At 37.8% G+C, this 18,412-nt stretch overlaps 1 protein-coding gene across 1 annotated transcript in view; it reads right to left on the bottom strand.

Moving 5' to 3' along the window:
• Positions 1-7,466: 7,466 nt before the first annotated feature.
• The window catches only part of GABRA1 (gamma-aminobutyric acid type A receptor subunit alpha1), a 60,561-nt gene continuing 49,615 nt past the window's right edge, over positions 7,467-18,412 (bottom strand). Inside the window, exons 9-10 of the mRNA XM_065875395.1 lie at positions 15,324-15,526; positions 7,467-10,336 (exon numbers count right to left, since the gene is read on the bottom strand). Coding sequence (XP_065731467.1) covers positions 10,025-10,336; positions 15,324-15,526 — 515 coding nt within the window. The 3' untranslated portion in view covers positions 7,467-10,024. The remainder of the gene's footprint in view (positions 10,337-15,323; positions 15,527-18,412) is intronic.

The following is an 18,412-nucleotide window of genomic DNA, read 5'->3' as shown; positions in this document are numbered from 1 at the left end:
AGTGTTGTAAACAAATCAATAGACCTATATGAATTTCTTCTTTTATAACTACTCTATGGTAAGATCAGAGAAGGTAATATGCATAAATTATACTTTGTTGGACTATTAATTAGGACATGATCTTTTCTATAATAACATGTTACAGAGAAAGACAGGTGAATTATCAACCAAAACCAAAAAGAATCTTAATATTTTACAATCCTATGGAAACTTTGATCTCTTTTTAGACTATAAATGTTTTATTGAAAAATAATGTGGCTTTTGAAAATGTAGTAAATCAGCATTCTTTCAAATAGAGTTTTGATGTTTGCTAACTAATACAGAAGACAACCTTCCCTTTCTCTGTGAAATAATCTTAACGCCAAACATAGTATAGCTGTTCAATTAATGATTACCAAATGAATGTGTGGATTTGTATAGATATTCTGAAAAACAGAGATCACTAATCAGCTGAATTAGCCAAATTCAACTGGCTGATACGTTACATGTGACAAACAATAGTTTCAAAATTGGAGTTAAAAAGAAATTCAGAATCAAGTGTTTGGTTTTTTTTGTCCTAACACTGTAATACATAGCAACATGAGGACCCTTTCCCCACATGGCACCAAATAGCTGGAGCTGAGGCTAAAGAGACTGGGGGCATGTACTGTTTTTCACAGTCCCCAAAGCTTCACTTGATGTGATATTGTCTGCTTTAAATATACGTGTTAGTTCCCTGGCAGTAGACTTTGTGACTGAGTTAAGTTTTAACGTGTTATTATCTTTGAAAAAAAAATATGTCCCTTATCATCAGCAGCCCCCCCAACACTAAAGTGCCTGATAAATGTTGAATCATCTTTCAAAACGTAGCTCAGCTAACACTTTCATCTGAAGACCTCCCTCATACCACTTCCCAAGTATAAATGCCCTGTACTTTGTCCCTTTACATCTTTTTTACTGTTATAACTTTAGGTTCACTTGGATTGTCTATGAAATTATGATCTTTCCAAGAGCATAATACTGTTATCTTCATCTCTGTAATCTCAGTAACTACTATGATACCAGAAGGGTTCTAAGATGTCCCAACGGTTTAGTCAGTGGTTAAATGGCTAACACCTCATAGGTTGGCCTTAAATCCCAAGGCCACTGTCCCGTGGTGCAGGACTACTTCATTTCCTCTTATATTTCAAGTTTCATCTTGGACATTATTAGTTCCTACAGATTCAATAACCTAACCTTATGAAGAGTGGCAAGGAACCCCTGTTATGTGTTTCATAGCATCCTCTACTTTTCTTACAATATTTTTATCATTATTTTTGCCTAATTCTTTGTTTTCCTCCCCAATGATAGCATTGATTTCCAAATGGAAAAAGGCCATGAAATATTTATCTCTACATCCCTATTGACTAGCACAGTACTTAACACAGGGTAGAGACTCAGCAAATGTTAGTAGAATTTAGTTTAATTAAATTAACATTTGGAGTTAATTTATTTGACTAAATCATGGCTATAACACAAGTCAGATGACTGCTCTTGTTGGTCACAAGAGCTGGATGGATGTTAGAAAACTCCAACAGAAGAGATTAACGAACAGGTATAACTAAATTCAAACAGATGGTGGGTCATCATGCCAAGTCCATTCTTATTCTGATTCCTTTGATAATTGTTATGGTTAGCCTTGACATGCATATACTTTGATAGCCAAAATAATCATCATTCACTACGTTCATTTTTATGAAAGCCAACAAATCAATGAATGTTATGGTTCACCTAGTTTTCATGGGTAGTTTTATTTGCTTGAATAAGTCATTTCACTGGAGGATTTTAAAAGTATTAATTTTCCTAAGTCCTGAATCATTCTTTTAAGAAGATGCATGTTGTATTCTAGAAATATAATTGACTTTGTTTTCACCTGGCAACCATCTGACATGGAAAGATTTGGCCTCACATGGTCTTGTCTGTAGGAAGCAGGTACAGTTTTGTGCCTATCGTTGAAATTTCTCCATTGTCTTTCAAGCAATTACAAGTATTTTGAACTTTTATTTTTTACAAAGGTAATTTTTATTTTTTTAACATCTTTATTGGAGTATAATTGCTTTAGAGTGGTGTGTTACTTTCTGCTTTATAACAAAGTGAATCAGCTATACAGATACATATATCCCCATATCTCCTCCCTCTTGCATCTCCCTCTCACCCTCACTATCCCACCCCTCTAGGTGAACACAAAGCACCGAGCTGATCTCCCTGTGCTATGCGGCTGCTTTCCAATAGCTATCTACCTTACGTTTGGTAGTGTATATATGTCCATGCCACTCTCTCACTTCATCTCAGCTTCCCCTTCCGCATCCCTGTGTGCTGAAGACCATTCTCTACACCTGCGTCTTTATTCCTTTCCTGCCCCTAGGTTCTTCAGAATTATTTGTTGTTTTTTTTTTTACATTCCATATATATGTGTTAGCATACGGTATTTGTTTTTCTCTTTCTGACTTACTTTGTATGACAGTGCCTAGGTCCATCCAGCTCACTACAAATAACTCAAACTCGTTTCTTTTTATGACTGAGTAATATTCCATTGTATATATGTGCGACATCTTCTTTATCCATTCATCTGTCAACGGACACTTAGGTTGCTTCCATGTCCTGGCTGTTATAAATAGAGCTGCAATGAACATTGTGGTACATGACTCTTTTTGAGTTATGGTTTTCTCAGGGTATATGCCCAGTAGTGGGATGGATGGGTTTTATGGTAGTACAGTTTTTAGTTTTTTAAGGAACCTCCATATTGTTCTCCATGTGGCTGTATCAATTTACATTCCCACCAAAAGTGCAAGAGGGTTCCCATTTCTCCACACCCTCTCCAGCATTTATTGTTTGTAGATTTTTTGATGATGACCATTGTGACTTGTGTGACGTGATACCTCATTGTAGTTTTGATTTTCATTTCTCTAATGATTAGTGATGTTGAGCATCCTTTCATGTGCTTGTTGGTAATCTGTATGTCTTCTTTGGAGAAATGTCTATTTAGGTCTTCTGCCCATTTTTGGATTGGGATGTTTGTTTCTTCGATATTGAGCTGCATGAGCTACTTGTATATTTTGGAGATTAATCCTTTGTCTGTTGCTTAGTTTGCAAATATTTTCTCCCATTCTGAGGGTTTTCTTTTCTTCTTGTTTATGGTCTCCTTTGCTGTGCAAACGCTTTTAAGTCTCATTAGGTCCCATTTGTTTATTTTTGTTTTCATTTCCATTTCTCTAGGAGGTGGGTCAAAAAGGATCTTGCGGTGATTTATGTCATAGAGTGTTCTGCCTATATTTTCCTCTAAGAGTATTATAGTGTCTGTCCTTAGGTTTCTAATCCATTTTGAGTGTATTTTTGTGTATGCTGTTAGAAAGTGTTCTAATTTCATTCTTTTACATGTAGCTGTCCAGTTTTCCCAGCACCACATATTGAAGTGACTGTCTTCTCTCCATTGTATATTCTTGCATCCTTTATCAAAGATAAGGTGACCATATGTGTGTGAGTTTATCTCTGGGCTTTCTATCCTGTTCCATTGAGCTATATTTCTGGTTTTGTGCCACTACCATACTGTCTTGTTTGCTGTAGCTTTGTAGTATAGTCTAAAGCCAGGCTTGATACCTCCAGCTCCGTTTTTCTTTCTCAAGATTGCTTTGGCTATTCGGGGTCTTTTGTGTTTCCATACAAATTATGAAATGTTTTGTTCTAGTTCTGTGAAAAATGCCATTGGTAGTTTGGTACGGATTGTATTGAATCTGTAGATTGCCTTGGGTAGTGTAGTCATTTTCACAATGTTGATTCTTCCAATCCAAGAACATGGTATGTCTCTCCATCTGTTTGTATAATCTTTAATTTCTTTCATCAGTGTCTTATATTTTTCTGCATACAGGTCTTTTGTCTCCTTAGGTAGATCTATTCCTAGGTATTTTATTCTTTTGTTGCAGTGGTAAATGGGAGTGTTTCCTTAATTTCTCTTTCAGATTTTTCATCATTAATGTTTAAGAATGCAAGAGATTTCTGTGCAATAATTTTATATCCTGCTACTTTACCAAATTCATTGATTTGCTCTAGTAGCTTTCTGGTAGCATCTTTAGGATTCTCTATGTAGAGTATCATTTCATCTGCAAACAGGGACAGTTTTACTTTTTCTTTGCCGATTTGGATTCCTTTTATTTCTTTTTCTTCTCTGATTGTTGTGGCTAAAACTTCTAAAACTATGTTGAATAGTAGTGGTGGGAGTGGGCAACATTGTCTTGTTCCTGATCTTAGTGGAAATGGTTTCAGTTTTTCACCATTGAGAATGATGCTGGGGCTTCCCTGGTGGCACAGTGGTTGAGAGTCTACCTGCCGATGCAGGGTACACGGGTTCATGCTCCAGTCTGGGAAGATCCCACATGCCGCGGAGCGGCTAGGCCTGTGAGCCATGGCTGCTGAGCCTGCGAATTCGAATGTTGGTGTGTTTAATGTTGCCCTAGAGGTCTCTGAGGCTGTCCTCACTTCTTTTCATCCTTTTTTCTTTATTCTGCTTGCAGTAGTTATTTCCACTATTTTATCTTCCAGGTCACTTACCCATTCTTTTGCCTCAGTTTTCTGCTATTGATTCCTTCTAGAGGACTTTTAATTTTATTTATTGTGTTGCTCATCATTGTTTGTTTGCTCTTTAATTCTTCTAGGCCCTTGTTAAACTTTTCTTGTATTTTCTCCATTGTATTTCCAAGATTTTGGGTCACCTTTACTATCATTATTCTGAATTCTTTTTCAGGTAGACTGCCTATTTCCTCTTCATTTGTTTGGCCTTCTGGGTTTTTGCCTTGCTCCTTCATCTGCTGTGTATTTCTCTGTCTTCTCATTTTCCTTAACTTACTGTGTTTTAGGGTCTCGTTTTCACAGGCTGCAGGTCCATAATTCCTGTTGTTTTTGCTCTCTGCCCCCAGTGGCTATGTTTGGTTTAGTGGGTTGTGTAGGCTTCATGGTGGAGGAGACTGGGGCCTGTGTTCTGGTGAATAAGGCTGAATCTTGTCTTTTTGTTGGCAGGATCGCATCTGGTAGTGTGTTGTGGGGTGACTGTGGACTTATTTTGATTTTAGGCAAACTCTCTGCTAATAGGTGAGGTTGTATTCCTGTCTTGCTAGTTTTTTTGGCATAGGGTGTCCAGCACTGTAGCTTGCTGGTTGTTGAGTGGAACTGGGTTTTAGCGTTGACATGGAGATCTCTGGGAGAGCTTTCGCCATTTGTTATTACATGTCGCTGGGAGTTTTCTGGTGGACCAATGTCCTGAACTCAGCTCTCCCACCTCAGAGACTCAGGCCTGACACCTGGCCAGAGCACCAAGACCCTGTCAGCCTCATGGCTCAGAACAAAAGGGAGAAAAAAAATAAATAAAATAAAATAAACTTATTAAAATAAAAAAAATTGTTAAAAATAGAAAAGTAATAAAAAGAAAAGAAGCAAAGAATGAAGGAAGAGAGCAGCCAAACCAAAAACCAAATCCACCAATGATAACAAGTGCTAAAAACTATTTTTAAAAAAACCCGAAAAACAGAAATGGACAGACAGAACCCTAGGACAAATGGTAAAAGCAAAGCCATACAGACAAAATCAAACAAGGAAGCCTACACGTGCATACTCACAGAAAGAGAAAAAGGAAAAAAAAAAAAAATATATATATATATATATAAAATCATTTTAAAAAGGAAGAGAACAACCAAATCAATAAACAGATCTACCAATGATAATAAGCTCTAAATTCTCAACTCAGATAAACATAAAACCAGAAACAAATTAGATGCAGAAAGCAAACCCCAAGTCTACAGTTGTTCCCAAAGTCCACCACCTCAGATTTGGGATGATTCGTAGTCTATTCAGGTATTCCACAGATGCAGGGTACATCAAGTTGATTGTGGAGATTTAATCCGCTGCTCCTGAGACTGCTGGGAGAGAGTTCCCTTTCTCTTCTTTGTTCGCACAGCTCCTGCGGTTCAGCTTTGGATTTGGCCCCACCTCTGCGTTTAGGTTGCCTGAGGGCGTCTGTTCTTCACTTAGACAGGACGGGGTTAAAGGAGCAGCTGATTAGGGGGCTCCAGCTCACTCAGGCCAGGGAGAGGGAGGGGTACGGAATGTGGGGCGAGCCTGCGGCGGCAGAGGCTGGCATGACATTGCACCAGCCTGAGGCGTGTCATGCGTTCTCCCGGGGAAGTTGTCCCTGGATCCCGGGACCCTGGCGGTGGTGGGCTGCACAGGCTCCCCGGAAGGGGGGTGTGGAGAGTGACCTGTGCTCGTACACAGGCTTCTTGGTGGCTGCAGCTGCAGCCTTAGTGTTTCATGCCCGTCTCTGGCAGCCATGCTGACAGCCGTGGCTCGTGCCTGTCTCTGGAGCTCGTTTAGGTGGTGCTCTGAATCCCCTCTCCTCGCGCACCCCAAAACAATGGTCTGTTGCCTCTTAGGCAGTTCCAGACTTTTTCCCGGACTCCCTCCCAGCTAGCTATCGTGCTGTGTTCACGCAGCCAACCCCAGTCCTCTCCCTGGGATCTGACCTCCCGATCCTGAGCCTCAGCTCCCATCCCCCACCCACCCCGGCGGGTGAGCAGAGAAGCCTCTTGGGCTGGTGAGTGCTGGTCAGCAGCGATCTTCTGTGCAGAATCTCTCTGCTTTGCCCTCTGCACCCCTGTTGCTGCGCTCTCCTCCGTGGCTCCGAAGCTTCCCCCCCCACCCCCCGCCACCCACTGTCTCCACCAGTGAAGGGGCTTCCTAGTGTGCGGAAACCTTTCCTCCTTCACAGCTCCCTCCCAGAGGTGCAGGTTCCATCCCTATTCTTTTTTCTCTGTTTTTCCTTTTTCTTTTGCCCTATCCAGATATGTGGGAGTTTCTTGCCTTTTAGGAAGGCTGAGGTCTTCTGCCAGCGTTCAGTAGGTGTTCTGTAGGAGTTGTTCCACATGTAGATGTATTTTTGATGTATTTGTGGGGAGGAAGGTGATCTCCATGTCTTACTCTTCCACCATCCTGAAGGTCCCTCTCAGTGTTTTGTACTTTAACTTTGTGCTTATAGAAACATTAAGGAATGTAATAGATCTGTGGGAGGTTTAAAAACTATAATGCTGAGACTCTTCCTCTAAAACAATTAAACCAGTCTCCCGGCAGTAGATCAGAAAAGAAATCTGCTGTATTAACAATAGATATGAACAAACTACTATTGTTTCAGTATGTTGACTCTTTTCTATTTATGCTTTACAAATTTTGCCTTGAGGTGCTACTGGCAGCACCAGATACCAGGTGTTTAACAATTCCTCTTTTTGAAAGTGATTCATTTAAAATCATAGTTTAGGATCATACTATTGATACATCTTCAAAAATCTTCTGAGTAGCCTAGATTCTTATTAGCACTTGGCACTTTTAGGTGCTTCTACTTGAAAATATTTTAAAGCAAGGCAATGATAGGTCATATTGATAACATGAAAAGAAAGTCAAGCATTCCATTTTTTACTGAATAATGTTAGCTTTATTATTATAATAGAATACAGTATGACATAAAGTTAAGAGCTTTTGCTAAACTCTGTAAAGCAATACATGCATCTGCCATAAACAACCTCGATTCATGTTAGGTTTTATTGCCACTTCACTGCACTAAGGTGCGATAAACATTCAGTGTCATCTTTAAAAAATTTTTCCTGGGAGTTTACAGGAACTGTCCTCTATAAGAGTGTGTCTTTATTTTCAAGGAAGACTTAACTAGTATTACATGGTTTAGCAAAGCACTGTAGAAAAGCTACATAGAATCATCTGTCTTTGATAAGTTGTGCAATCAATTTATACAATAGAATACTGTCCACATATACTAACAAACTAAGAAATGATAGAAATGCAGTCATTGCATAGCAGAAAGCAGACTAATAAGAAATATTCACATCTAATGAGCAAAATACAGACCAAATGTTAGCTATGAGGAGTCTGGAAGATAAAATGCTCTTAATAAACACATTAGATTAACGCCCCAAAATAACAAGATTAACAGCAACACAGAAGTTAGAGCCATATTTTACTTTATTTCTATACATGATATCTACACATGATACCGAAGGATGAAATATCCTGGTTCACACTTTATTGGGCTAGCTCATTGAATTTAGGCAGGACCATATCAAACAATAAAGCACATTTAAAAACAAAACCAGAGTTTGTTTAGGAAAACACAAACTGTATTTTCCTGCATCATTGGATAGCAGCTTTTTGAGACAAACATTGCTCAAAACTTGGGTATGGATCCCAACTGTCTTATTTGGTAATTATGATGACAGGTTTATGTCATAGTATTCTAAATGTGGTTAGACCATAACCTGTGGATTCTGGACACTAATTTTAAATATCTCTGAAATTCTGTCAGACAAAAGGAGGCTTCAAAAATACCTTCTGCATAAATATTTATTTCTAAAACATCTGGGAAGTAATGAAACAGACTGGAATTTTCATAGGGAGTATTAATGGACCTCTTGTCATTAAAGCCCTTACGTAGTATGCCTACAAATATATTGCTACAGTATAAATGAAATGTAATATTACTCAATAAAAGCTATTTCCTGTACATTCTTTCATGTATTTTTATATTTAATGCTACATATGGTACAACACTTATTGAAATAGTTGGTATCAGCAAAGATAGCAATAATATACAGTTGATTTTCTAGCTCCCACTAGTGCTTTTCCATTTTCTTTCTATATTACAAGAGCTTAAAATAGGGAAATGTGGGATGACTTGAGCAGATAGCAACTGATTTACTGCTGTACACTGGACAATTACAAGCTTTCTCTCCATAAGTAGATTTTATACCCATATATTGGAACTTCCATCTGATTCCTTCAGGCTGTTCTGGTCTTAAATGCAGGCTCTAAAAGTATTTCCATAGCATTTAACAACATTCTAACAGCTAAGAGCGGTGAGTCCTACACAGTATTTTAAGAACACAACCTTTAAAAAAGTAAAAAAATTTACAATCTCATGCCGTATATTTACATATATAATTTATATATTCTATATTTGTTTACTAGTCATAAATTTCAATCTAAAGCTTTTAATGTACTGTTATATAAAATAATACATTCAACAATTCTAGAGCTTGCAAAATATTTTTGCCCCTCTAAAAACATCTTCAGAATGAAAATCCAGTAATTATTTGATGCTTGTGCTATCTGGATATAGACAGGATGGAAAATAAATCTTTTAAAATTGTTCTATTTAAATTTATTATTTCTTTTTTTAGTTTTATTGAGTGTGTATCTGTTAAAATGACTCCTCATTGAGTCTAGTGGTAAAAGCTCAGATGATAGTAAAGCAGCCTATTTAAAGCATTTGTCTCCATTGGATTAAATGTGCTCTACAGTGAGGAACTGCACATTTGCCAATACAATTTTCCATAAATTTTAAAATAGCATTTAACAACAAAATAATGCATTAGGCATTTCTTAAAAGGAGAAAGAGTGGGGATCTTTAGCTTTGGAAACAGAATGTTAAAGCTATACATCGGTTTAAAAAACAAAACAGAAATGTAAGAAGCACATTGTAGTTTGTGCAATAAAGACATAGATTTTTTAAAATGCTTCTTCTTTAAACATTTGTAATTTATTCTTTTAAACACCTTCACATAAAAATATTTTTGACATATACAGTATCTTTTTTTCTAGAATATTTGGAAATATATATCTACAAATGACCCAGAGTTATAGAGTTAAGTTTGATTTTTCTTCTACTTTTCCTCATGTCTTTGGATTTACTTCCCCCACTTTTCCTCTCTCTTCCCTTCTGTCTCCTTCTGTCGTGATTTTTCTGTCTTGCTCTCTCTTTCAGAATCCTGTCTCTCAGCTGTATGCTCTGCTCTGGACTGCCAGACAGGGGTCTGTTGTTCTTATATGAATTATGGAAATAAGGAAATCTTCAAATTCTTTAAGATAGAGGCAATAAAGCAGATGGGAATTACTGCGTTGAGAACAGAAAGCAATTCCCAGCGCAGAGGACTGAACAACAGAATGTGAATGACAGGACCTATTGATGTGGGGTAGGGGCTTTTAGCTGAGGCTCTCTGTTTAAATATGTAGCCCAATAGACCAAGTTAAAGATTCCGAATAACAGCGGGAAGGCTATTCTTGACAGTCGGTCAATTTTGCTTACACTGTTAAAGGTTTTCTTCGGTTCTGGTGGTTTTGTTTCCGTCTTGACTTCTTTTGGTTCTATGGTTGCACTTTTAGCAATGGTGGCTAAGCCGGGGTCACCCCTGGCCAAATTAGGTGTATAGCTGGTTGCTGTTGGAGCATAAGTGTTGTTTTTCTTAATGAGAGGATCCTTCATTTTCTTTGGCTGTAGAAGGAAAGAGTAAAAGTATTTTGTTTAGTAAACTGTGGGAAGCACATTTATAAGTTGCTGAGCAAAGGGACCTTTAGAACTCAAACATGTGCTTTATTTAAAATCTAAGGAACGTAATTTACAACTGCATTTTGGGGAAAAATGAAAAATGCAGATACAAACGTCTAGTTATAAGATTGACAAGTGACCTTGCAGGACATTTGTTCCTGTCCAAAATGTCCATAAGACAGTTGGTCCGTAAGACATTTGGTTTACGCCAAGTCCTTGAAATGTGGTCCTATCCAAAATGTCCATGAGCATATCGGGTCCACGCCAAATGGTTTTGGACAGGATCAAATAACAAAGTCCTTTGGTGTGGACCAAACATCTTATGGATGTTTTGGGCAGGACCAACTATGACCACGTATCAAGGACTTTTTGGCATGAGCCCAGGTCAGACTAACAGAAATACCATCAGGTTTTTCCCAGCCCAAAATGCTTGGTCGTTGTTTTAGGTCACTAAGTTTTGGGGTAGTTTGTTTTGCAGTGAAAAACTGCTGAGCTAATTATTATTTGTTCCTTCTCCCCATGTTTCCAATGGGCAAATGGCAAAGCAGGGGTGGTCAGGATATCCTGAATTCAATTCTTGCTCAGTGTTGGCTGCTTATCAACGTTATCTGTGCAGTAATTGACAAGTGCGGTATTTCTTAGAGTTTCTGTCGTACAGACATTTCTCAAAAATAAAGTGTATCATTGTTTAGAGCTATGTGCTCTGATACAGTTGCCATCCGTAACTTGTGACTATTGAGCACTTGTAATGTGGCTAGTCTAATTTGAGATGTTCTGGAAGTATAAAGTACACATAGGATTTTGAAGGCTAAGTATGAAAAATTTTTAAAAAGTACAGGGCTTCCCTCGTGGCGCAGTGGTTGAGAGGCCGCCTGCCAATGCAGGGGACACGGGTTCATGCCCTGGTCCGGGAAGATCCCACATCCCACATGCCGCGGAGCGGCTGGGCCCGTGAGCCGTGGCCGCTGGGCCTGCGCGTCTGGAGCCTGTACTCTGTGGTGGGAGAGGCCGCAGCGGTGAGAGGCCCGTGTACCGCAAAAAAAAAAAAAAAAGTACAATATTTCTACTAAATAACGTTTAGCATTATTTATACGTAAAGAGGATATTTTTGACATATTGGCTAAAGTATATTATTAAACTTAATTTCACTGGTTTGTACTTTTTAAATAAGGCTACCAGAAATATGTTAATTATATATATGGCTCACATTTGTGGCTCACTTATATTCCTGCTGGATGGCACTAGTCTAGGAGAGTGAGCCTTGTTTTCTTGTGCACACTAAATCACCAGTTAAAAATTTTTTAAGTGTAAATGTCTTGGGCACAATCTTGCATTTTGAATCAGAACTCCTAGGGAGTGAAGCCTGATTATTGACATTGTGAATAAACTACACAGAGAACGTTCATGAGCAGCTAAACTTGACCAACCAGACTCGATATACTCTGGAAAATCTGTATTTTTAATATCCAATCAGAATAAACTATTACTTCTAGAAGAGCTGATATTTCTCACTCACAAGGTGCAATTTTAACAGGTTAATTTCTTTATTATCCAACTCCATGACCTATCTGCTACCTTTTCTCCTCTCCAAATCCTTAAGCATACATTCACTGGGACTTAAAACCAAAAAAAAGCCCAGATTTTTTTTTCTCCTAGTATCACACCATTAAAAGTAAGGCCACTTAGTCCAAGTATACACCCATTTCATAGTGAAGGCAGATTTGCTTAAGCTTTAGGAGGAGTGACAGAAATTTCTATAATTATTTGTACAAAAATAAAATGAGTAAAATTGATTCTGTCTGAATGTGGTCCAAATGACTACAAGTCAAAAAGTGATATGAATTATTTCAACACAAACAGCCAGACTGAACTTGTATTGAGTCTACTGCTTAGAAAATAGCAGATCTAATATTAAAGGATACATTGAAAAGCATGTATGTCCTTTAGATAAAATGTATATGCACTCTGATGTTGAAGAGAGGCAATGGGTTCTAATCTAAACAAAATTTGTTGAGTGACAGACACCTTATTAGATAAACTGAAATGAATAATCTGCCACAGGAAGAATTCTTGGAGAAGAGTTTGTATTATTGGTAGATTTTGTCTCTCCTACTGCCAATTTATCATAATACCCTAATGCTAAATTTTCTCAACTTAAGTGTTTTATTTCTTTCTTTCTTTTTGCAGCGTCATGTTGAAAAGGATATTTAGAAATATCTGGTTGGTTTCTCAGGAAATAATATAGTTTTTTTCATTTCTGAAAATATTGAGCTCCCCCATATTCATTAAGAAGTTGGGGGCTTCCCTGGTGGCGCAGTGGTTGGGAGTCCGCCTGCCGATGCAGGGGACATGGGTTTGTGCCCCAGTCCAGGAAGATCCCACATGCCACGGAGCGGCTGGGCCCGTGAGCCATGGCCACTGAGCCTGCACGTCTGGAGCCTGTGCTCCGCAACAGGAGGCCACAACAGTGAGAGGCCCGCGTACCGCAAAAAAAAAAAAAAGAAGTTGGTATTTCTTTCAGCAATTAAACATATGAGGATGGATCTTGAGAAGGCTACTATATGCTTGCTTGAAAACATGATGCCCTATGTGGATTTTCTTGAAGTTATACCATGTCAGAGATTGAAATTTTACCTCTCCTGAAAACACTCACCTGGTCACAGGAAAAATATGTTATTTATTCTCTCTGAATGTCAAAATGAGACCTGGATCACACTGTGATCATGCTCCTTATTATAAGCTAATCAAACTGGCAAAGCCCTGGGGAAGATTTTTACAGAGACATAGATAAATTATAAAAAATATTCTCTTTCTCATTAGGATGACAGATATAGGCATTATGTATATGTATCTATCTATCTATATATATACATAAAATATATAGATGTGACCATACCTGTAGCTATATGTGTACACTGAATAACACGGACTGTAGATTGATAGAGATTGAAATATTTTATTTGAGACACAGCACTTGAAAGACTAACATACGGTCAGAAAGAGAGAAATATAAACTCAACTATGAGCTCACCAATGCCTCAACCCAAATTCTATGCTTTCCAGATCAAGTTCAATTCATCTAACAAGTCATTAACCACTGATACTGATGAGCCACAATCAGAAAGACATTGGCCTCTTGCAGCATGCAAAGAAAGGATTAAGATAGAAAAGCAACTTTTCCCAGTGCTTGCATTTCATTTTTCAGTTGCATATCACCGATGTTTGCATATAATTAATTTTGAAGAACTTTAACAGAATATGCCAGTGATTCTAAGATGTGCATTTTTAAAATGTCCACATCTATGACTTTGGGCTATGTCTTACAATTGGTAGTGTCTTATGATCACTCATCTTCAGTTTTGGTGCTCTTTCCTTTGGGACTGCCCTTTTGTTCTAGGACAAATGGAGGCCATCAATGGCTAAGGTAAGTATTGGACACAAACTCTGTCTCCACTCTCTCACCCCTTTCTCCAACTGGTAAATGCAGTCCCTTTTGTCTTGTCTCCTCTTTACTGAACCTGAGCCTAGGTTCTTGATTTGAAAATTCAGAGATTTTTTTATACTGGGCAAGGATGTTTCAAGGCAAGGTGAATTTTGAGGACTGGTTCTGGCCCATTTTGCTTGTGATAGTGCATCTGATGCAGAACCTTCTATGCTGTTGCTTGTGTACAAGATCATTGAGGTGTTCACCTGTGGCTGAAAGGTAAAGCTCAAAGAGCTTTTGCTTGGCAGCATATTTTCTTTCTTACGTATACGTGTGTTAGTGGTACATCGTATAAGCAGTAACGCTTTAGATTCTATTAAATGTGGTAGATGTTTCCAGCACAAAGGATCCTCTTTTCAAGTATATTTGTGGAGCTATGGGAAAAACATCATTAAATGGATTTCTTTACTATACACCCTCTCAGGCTCTTTACTATACTGTGACTTGGTAACAGTATGCAGAATTATTCAAGTGTATTTGACCACAGAACTGTATTTTTAGGGACTGACTCAAGACACTAGAATTCTATATTTGCTGTAGAGTGATTCCTCCTAGATTACTTCTAGATGTCTTAGAATCTCTGTGTCTCTGACTTTGCCCTTCTTTCCACCATCGCAAGGCTCCCTTGCATTTTGACATATTTTTCCTTCAAACCCCAGAAGTAGAAATATCCTCCCCAACTGTGCTTTATTTATTTCCTTATTTATTTTGGCTGCATCCTGCAGCATGCAAGACCTTAGTTCCCTGACAGGGATGGAACCCTCACCACATGAATTGGAAGGAAGAGTCTTAACCACCGGACCATGGGGAAAGTCCCTCCCAACTATGCTTTAAAATCCACTCTAAAGTAGGTTCTAATTGAGAAGAACAGTGATATTCTTGACTTGATAATTTTCTACAGTGAAGAATTTTTCTGTGAATTCTGTGTGTTATGATTCTTAAAGCAAACCTCTATTTTGGAAAAAGAAAATGTGTTTCCTACCCTTTAGTGAAAATTAGAGATAATGCATTTTGCAAGCTCAATTCAATTGAGCCATTAAAGTAATAACATTTCTGACCAAAGTTATTAGGCTTGGAAAACAACCAGAAGACTATAATTTTCAAGTTACAGAATTTATAATGGCATAATTGCTCCTAATGTAAGGTTTGTTAAAACTGTTCTCCAGTCAATGGGGACCATAGGAAAGCATATTTGAGGAGAGATGTTTACCTTTGTGTTTCTCCTTTATCTCATTCATTCTACTCTGAACACCTATCCATTGAAACAACATTTGCTTAGCAATAACAAAATTTTCATAGCACTTAATCATTTGTGACATAAGAAACAAAGAAACAAAGAATCCTCTTTACCCTGCATTCTTCATCCATTCCCCCAAATCCAAACATCCCATCCTATATGTTTTAAAAGACATAATAGTGCTATATCACAGGAAATATTAAATCATTTACCTTTTCTGGAACCACACTTTTGCCATCCCATGCATAACCTCTTTTGGTGAAATAGTTTACTGTGGCAAACTCAATTAGAGCTGAGAATACAAAGGCATAGCACACAGCAATAAACCAATCCATAGCAGTTGCATAAGCCACCTTAGGGAGGGAATTTCTGGCACTGATACTCAAAGTTGTCATGGTAAGCACAGTTGTTACTCCTGTAAAGAAAGAAAGTGAATTTGTAGGTTCATACTACAAACTTTCATCACTGAGGTCAGCCTACTTATGTAAAGGGAAACACAGACAGAGTGTGTTTTCAAGTTCATCCCATTTTGGTTTGGGATGGATGAGTTTTAATTTAACCCCAGTGTAGTTTGCAGTTCATGGTATGGCAGTATTGATGGAGAGCTCTTGGAGGGATAAACTCCTCTGCTATTGAGAAGCTGTTAATAAGATAGTAAACTCCCATAAATAGATGTCTTGAACATGGTGTCCTGGGTAGGAAAGGAAATAATATTCCTTCACTGTCCCCAACTGTAGGAAAAAGAAAGCAGGTATCTTCACTGTCCTTGATCCATAGGTAGTCTCTGGAACCTCAGCTCTGTTTAATATTCTACCTGTGTACTTTGAATATACAATCCAAGAAACCAATAACTTTTTGATAATTCATCATTGATAGATAATTAACTTATTTTAGGATAATATCTTGTTACATTATTAACTCTTTGGCCTTTATACTATATTTTCCTGATTCTTCAAATAGATACTCTTTTGAAGATGTTCCTGAAATAAGTTGCATGTAACTTGCTTGAGGTCACATAGCTCAGAAGTAGCAAAACCAAATTTGAACACATTCATCAGATTCAAATGTCCACAGTCTTACTCTCTCTGCTAATGCTGCCCTATCTTCCCTATTCTGTGAATCTATCCCTACTGATTAAAATCACCTACATTCAAAGCAGTTTTCACATCAGTTGCTTTTAGTTTACTTAGATTATTATAAGTGTTGGTATGTGAATGATGACATCCATTAATGTTCATTTAACAAATTAATATTATCAACCTACTATATGTAATGCACTAAACTAGTTAGAATACTATAAGTTCCCTTTTAAGCCATTTGAAAATGTATGAAAAAAATCACAGGAACCCAGTGGGGGTGGCTTAGGTTGCATGATGTTGAGAAAATCTTAACCTCTTCCAGTAACTAGTTCCTCACTACTTCTTAGCTCTGTAGCCTTGAGTAAGCGAGTTAACTTCTAGGGCCCTCAGTCTCCATAACTTTAAAAGTGATGATTTAAACTTCATTCTCTTGATTGTCTACATCATTGTTGAAATTCTAAGAGAGGAAAAGTTCTGCACATTTACAAGATTATTTGAGGATTAAATATAATAATATGTGAAAGCATTTTAAAGATAAGTAAATTATTGCCACAGAAGATATTGTCATCCCATGTGTCTAAAACTCATACCTATGATTCACCCTTTTGATTAATTTTAGAGAATCAGCAGGGTTACACAGCTGGTCGGTGGCTAATTTTTCTAAACTGCTTTAAACCATACAACATTCCCTAGTTTCCATGATTTTCAAGACAGATGATCTTTAACTCTATTAGAAAGTGATAGGACTAAGAAGAAACACTGAGATTTTTATTAACTCATATTTTTGATACATGGTCACAGTTGTAGGAAATAGCCTTACTATGAACATTGGAGGTGTTGCAGAAAGTTCTGGAGCATTAACCATATTATGTAACCAACAAATGGTTTCAGGAATATTGGTGGGAAAATAGCCCCCAGATTTACATATCAATATTAACTTGAGCAAAGAGCAAGGTAATTAAATGTCAGTATTTGGAAAACAGAGCAACCCAGTTTCAAATCCCAGCTCTGTAACTGCTGAGTGACGTTGGGAAAATTGCCTCACGGTTGTGAGCTTCTGGATTTTTTGTAATTATTTCCTTATAAATTAATTTTACTAAGTCTAACTCAGAGGGCTATTGTGAGTATTAAATAAAATAATGTAATAAAGTGTTTAGCACTTAGCCTGATACTTACTAAGGACAACGTTAATAACATTTTTAAATTTTTTGGCTGTGTTGGGTCTTCATTGCTGCGTGCAGGCTTTCTCTAGTTGCAGTGAGCAGGGGCTACTCTTCGTTACGGTGCATGGGCTTCTAATTGTGGTGGCTTCTCTTGTTGCAGATTACGGGCTCTAGAGTGCAGGCTCAGTAGTTGTGGCACACGGGCTTAGTTGCTCCGTGGCATGTGGGATCTTCCCGGACCAGGGCTCGAACGCATGTCCCCTGCATTGGCAGGCGGATTCTTAACCACTGTGCCACCAGGGAAGCCCCAAAGTTAATAACTTATTATGAACAACTTCAGTCCTTTTGGATAAATCCCCGCTAAAGTGAATTCCATTTTTTATTTGAATTTTGGCTTATGTGGGCCACCAACTGTTAAAAGTAATTGGGGAATGGGTGTTCTTAAAAAAAATGTATCCATAAATTAAAAACAGTTAACAATAACATAAAGAGAGGTGTGTCTGTGTGTGTGTGTGTGTGTGTGTGTGGTCTTACAATTCCTGCTATAGGGAAACGGAAGAAACCAAAAATATGCTGAGTATCTATTGTTTCAAGTATTGAGCCCGACAATTTACAAATTTTATTTTATTTTTCTCACTTAATCTTTTAAATGGCACTATTTTATTTTAATTGTACTCTCATTTTATAGGCAACTGACACTTAGAAGACTGAAGATTGAACCTAAAACTTGGGTCTGTCTGGCAGCAAATTTACATGACCACAGCCTCCAAATGAGAAAGAGGATGGAAGGTTAAGAAGATGATGTTTTAAGACATGAAATGGCTCCAGCTTTGTTGCCTTTTGGATGCCATTTACTAAACTCTTATAAGGTACAACTTTTGCTTTATTTTTTCCCTCTGGTATTTTTTCTTTAAATACCCATGACCCTCTCAGGCATTCCCCACAGCTCAGAGGAATGTGCTGGGCGCAGACTAGAAAGAATAGAGACGTGTACTAAATAAATGTTAGAAGGCTGAAGGTCGCAGAAAATTGTATTTGTGATTTTATTCAACTTAAAAC

Source organism: Phocoena phocoena, chromosome 3 (assembly GCF_963924675.1).
Source record: "Phocoena phocoena chromosome 3, mPhoPho1.1, whole genome shotgun sequence".
Taxonomy (NCBI): Eukaryota; Metazoa; Chordata; class Mammalia; order Artiodactyla; family Phocoenidae; genus Phocoena; species Phocoena phocoena.
The sequence above is the reverse complement of the archived record's forward strand: the minus strand, read 5'-3'. Positions and strand labels throughout refer to the sequence as shown.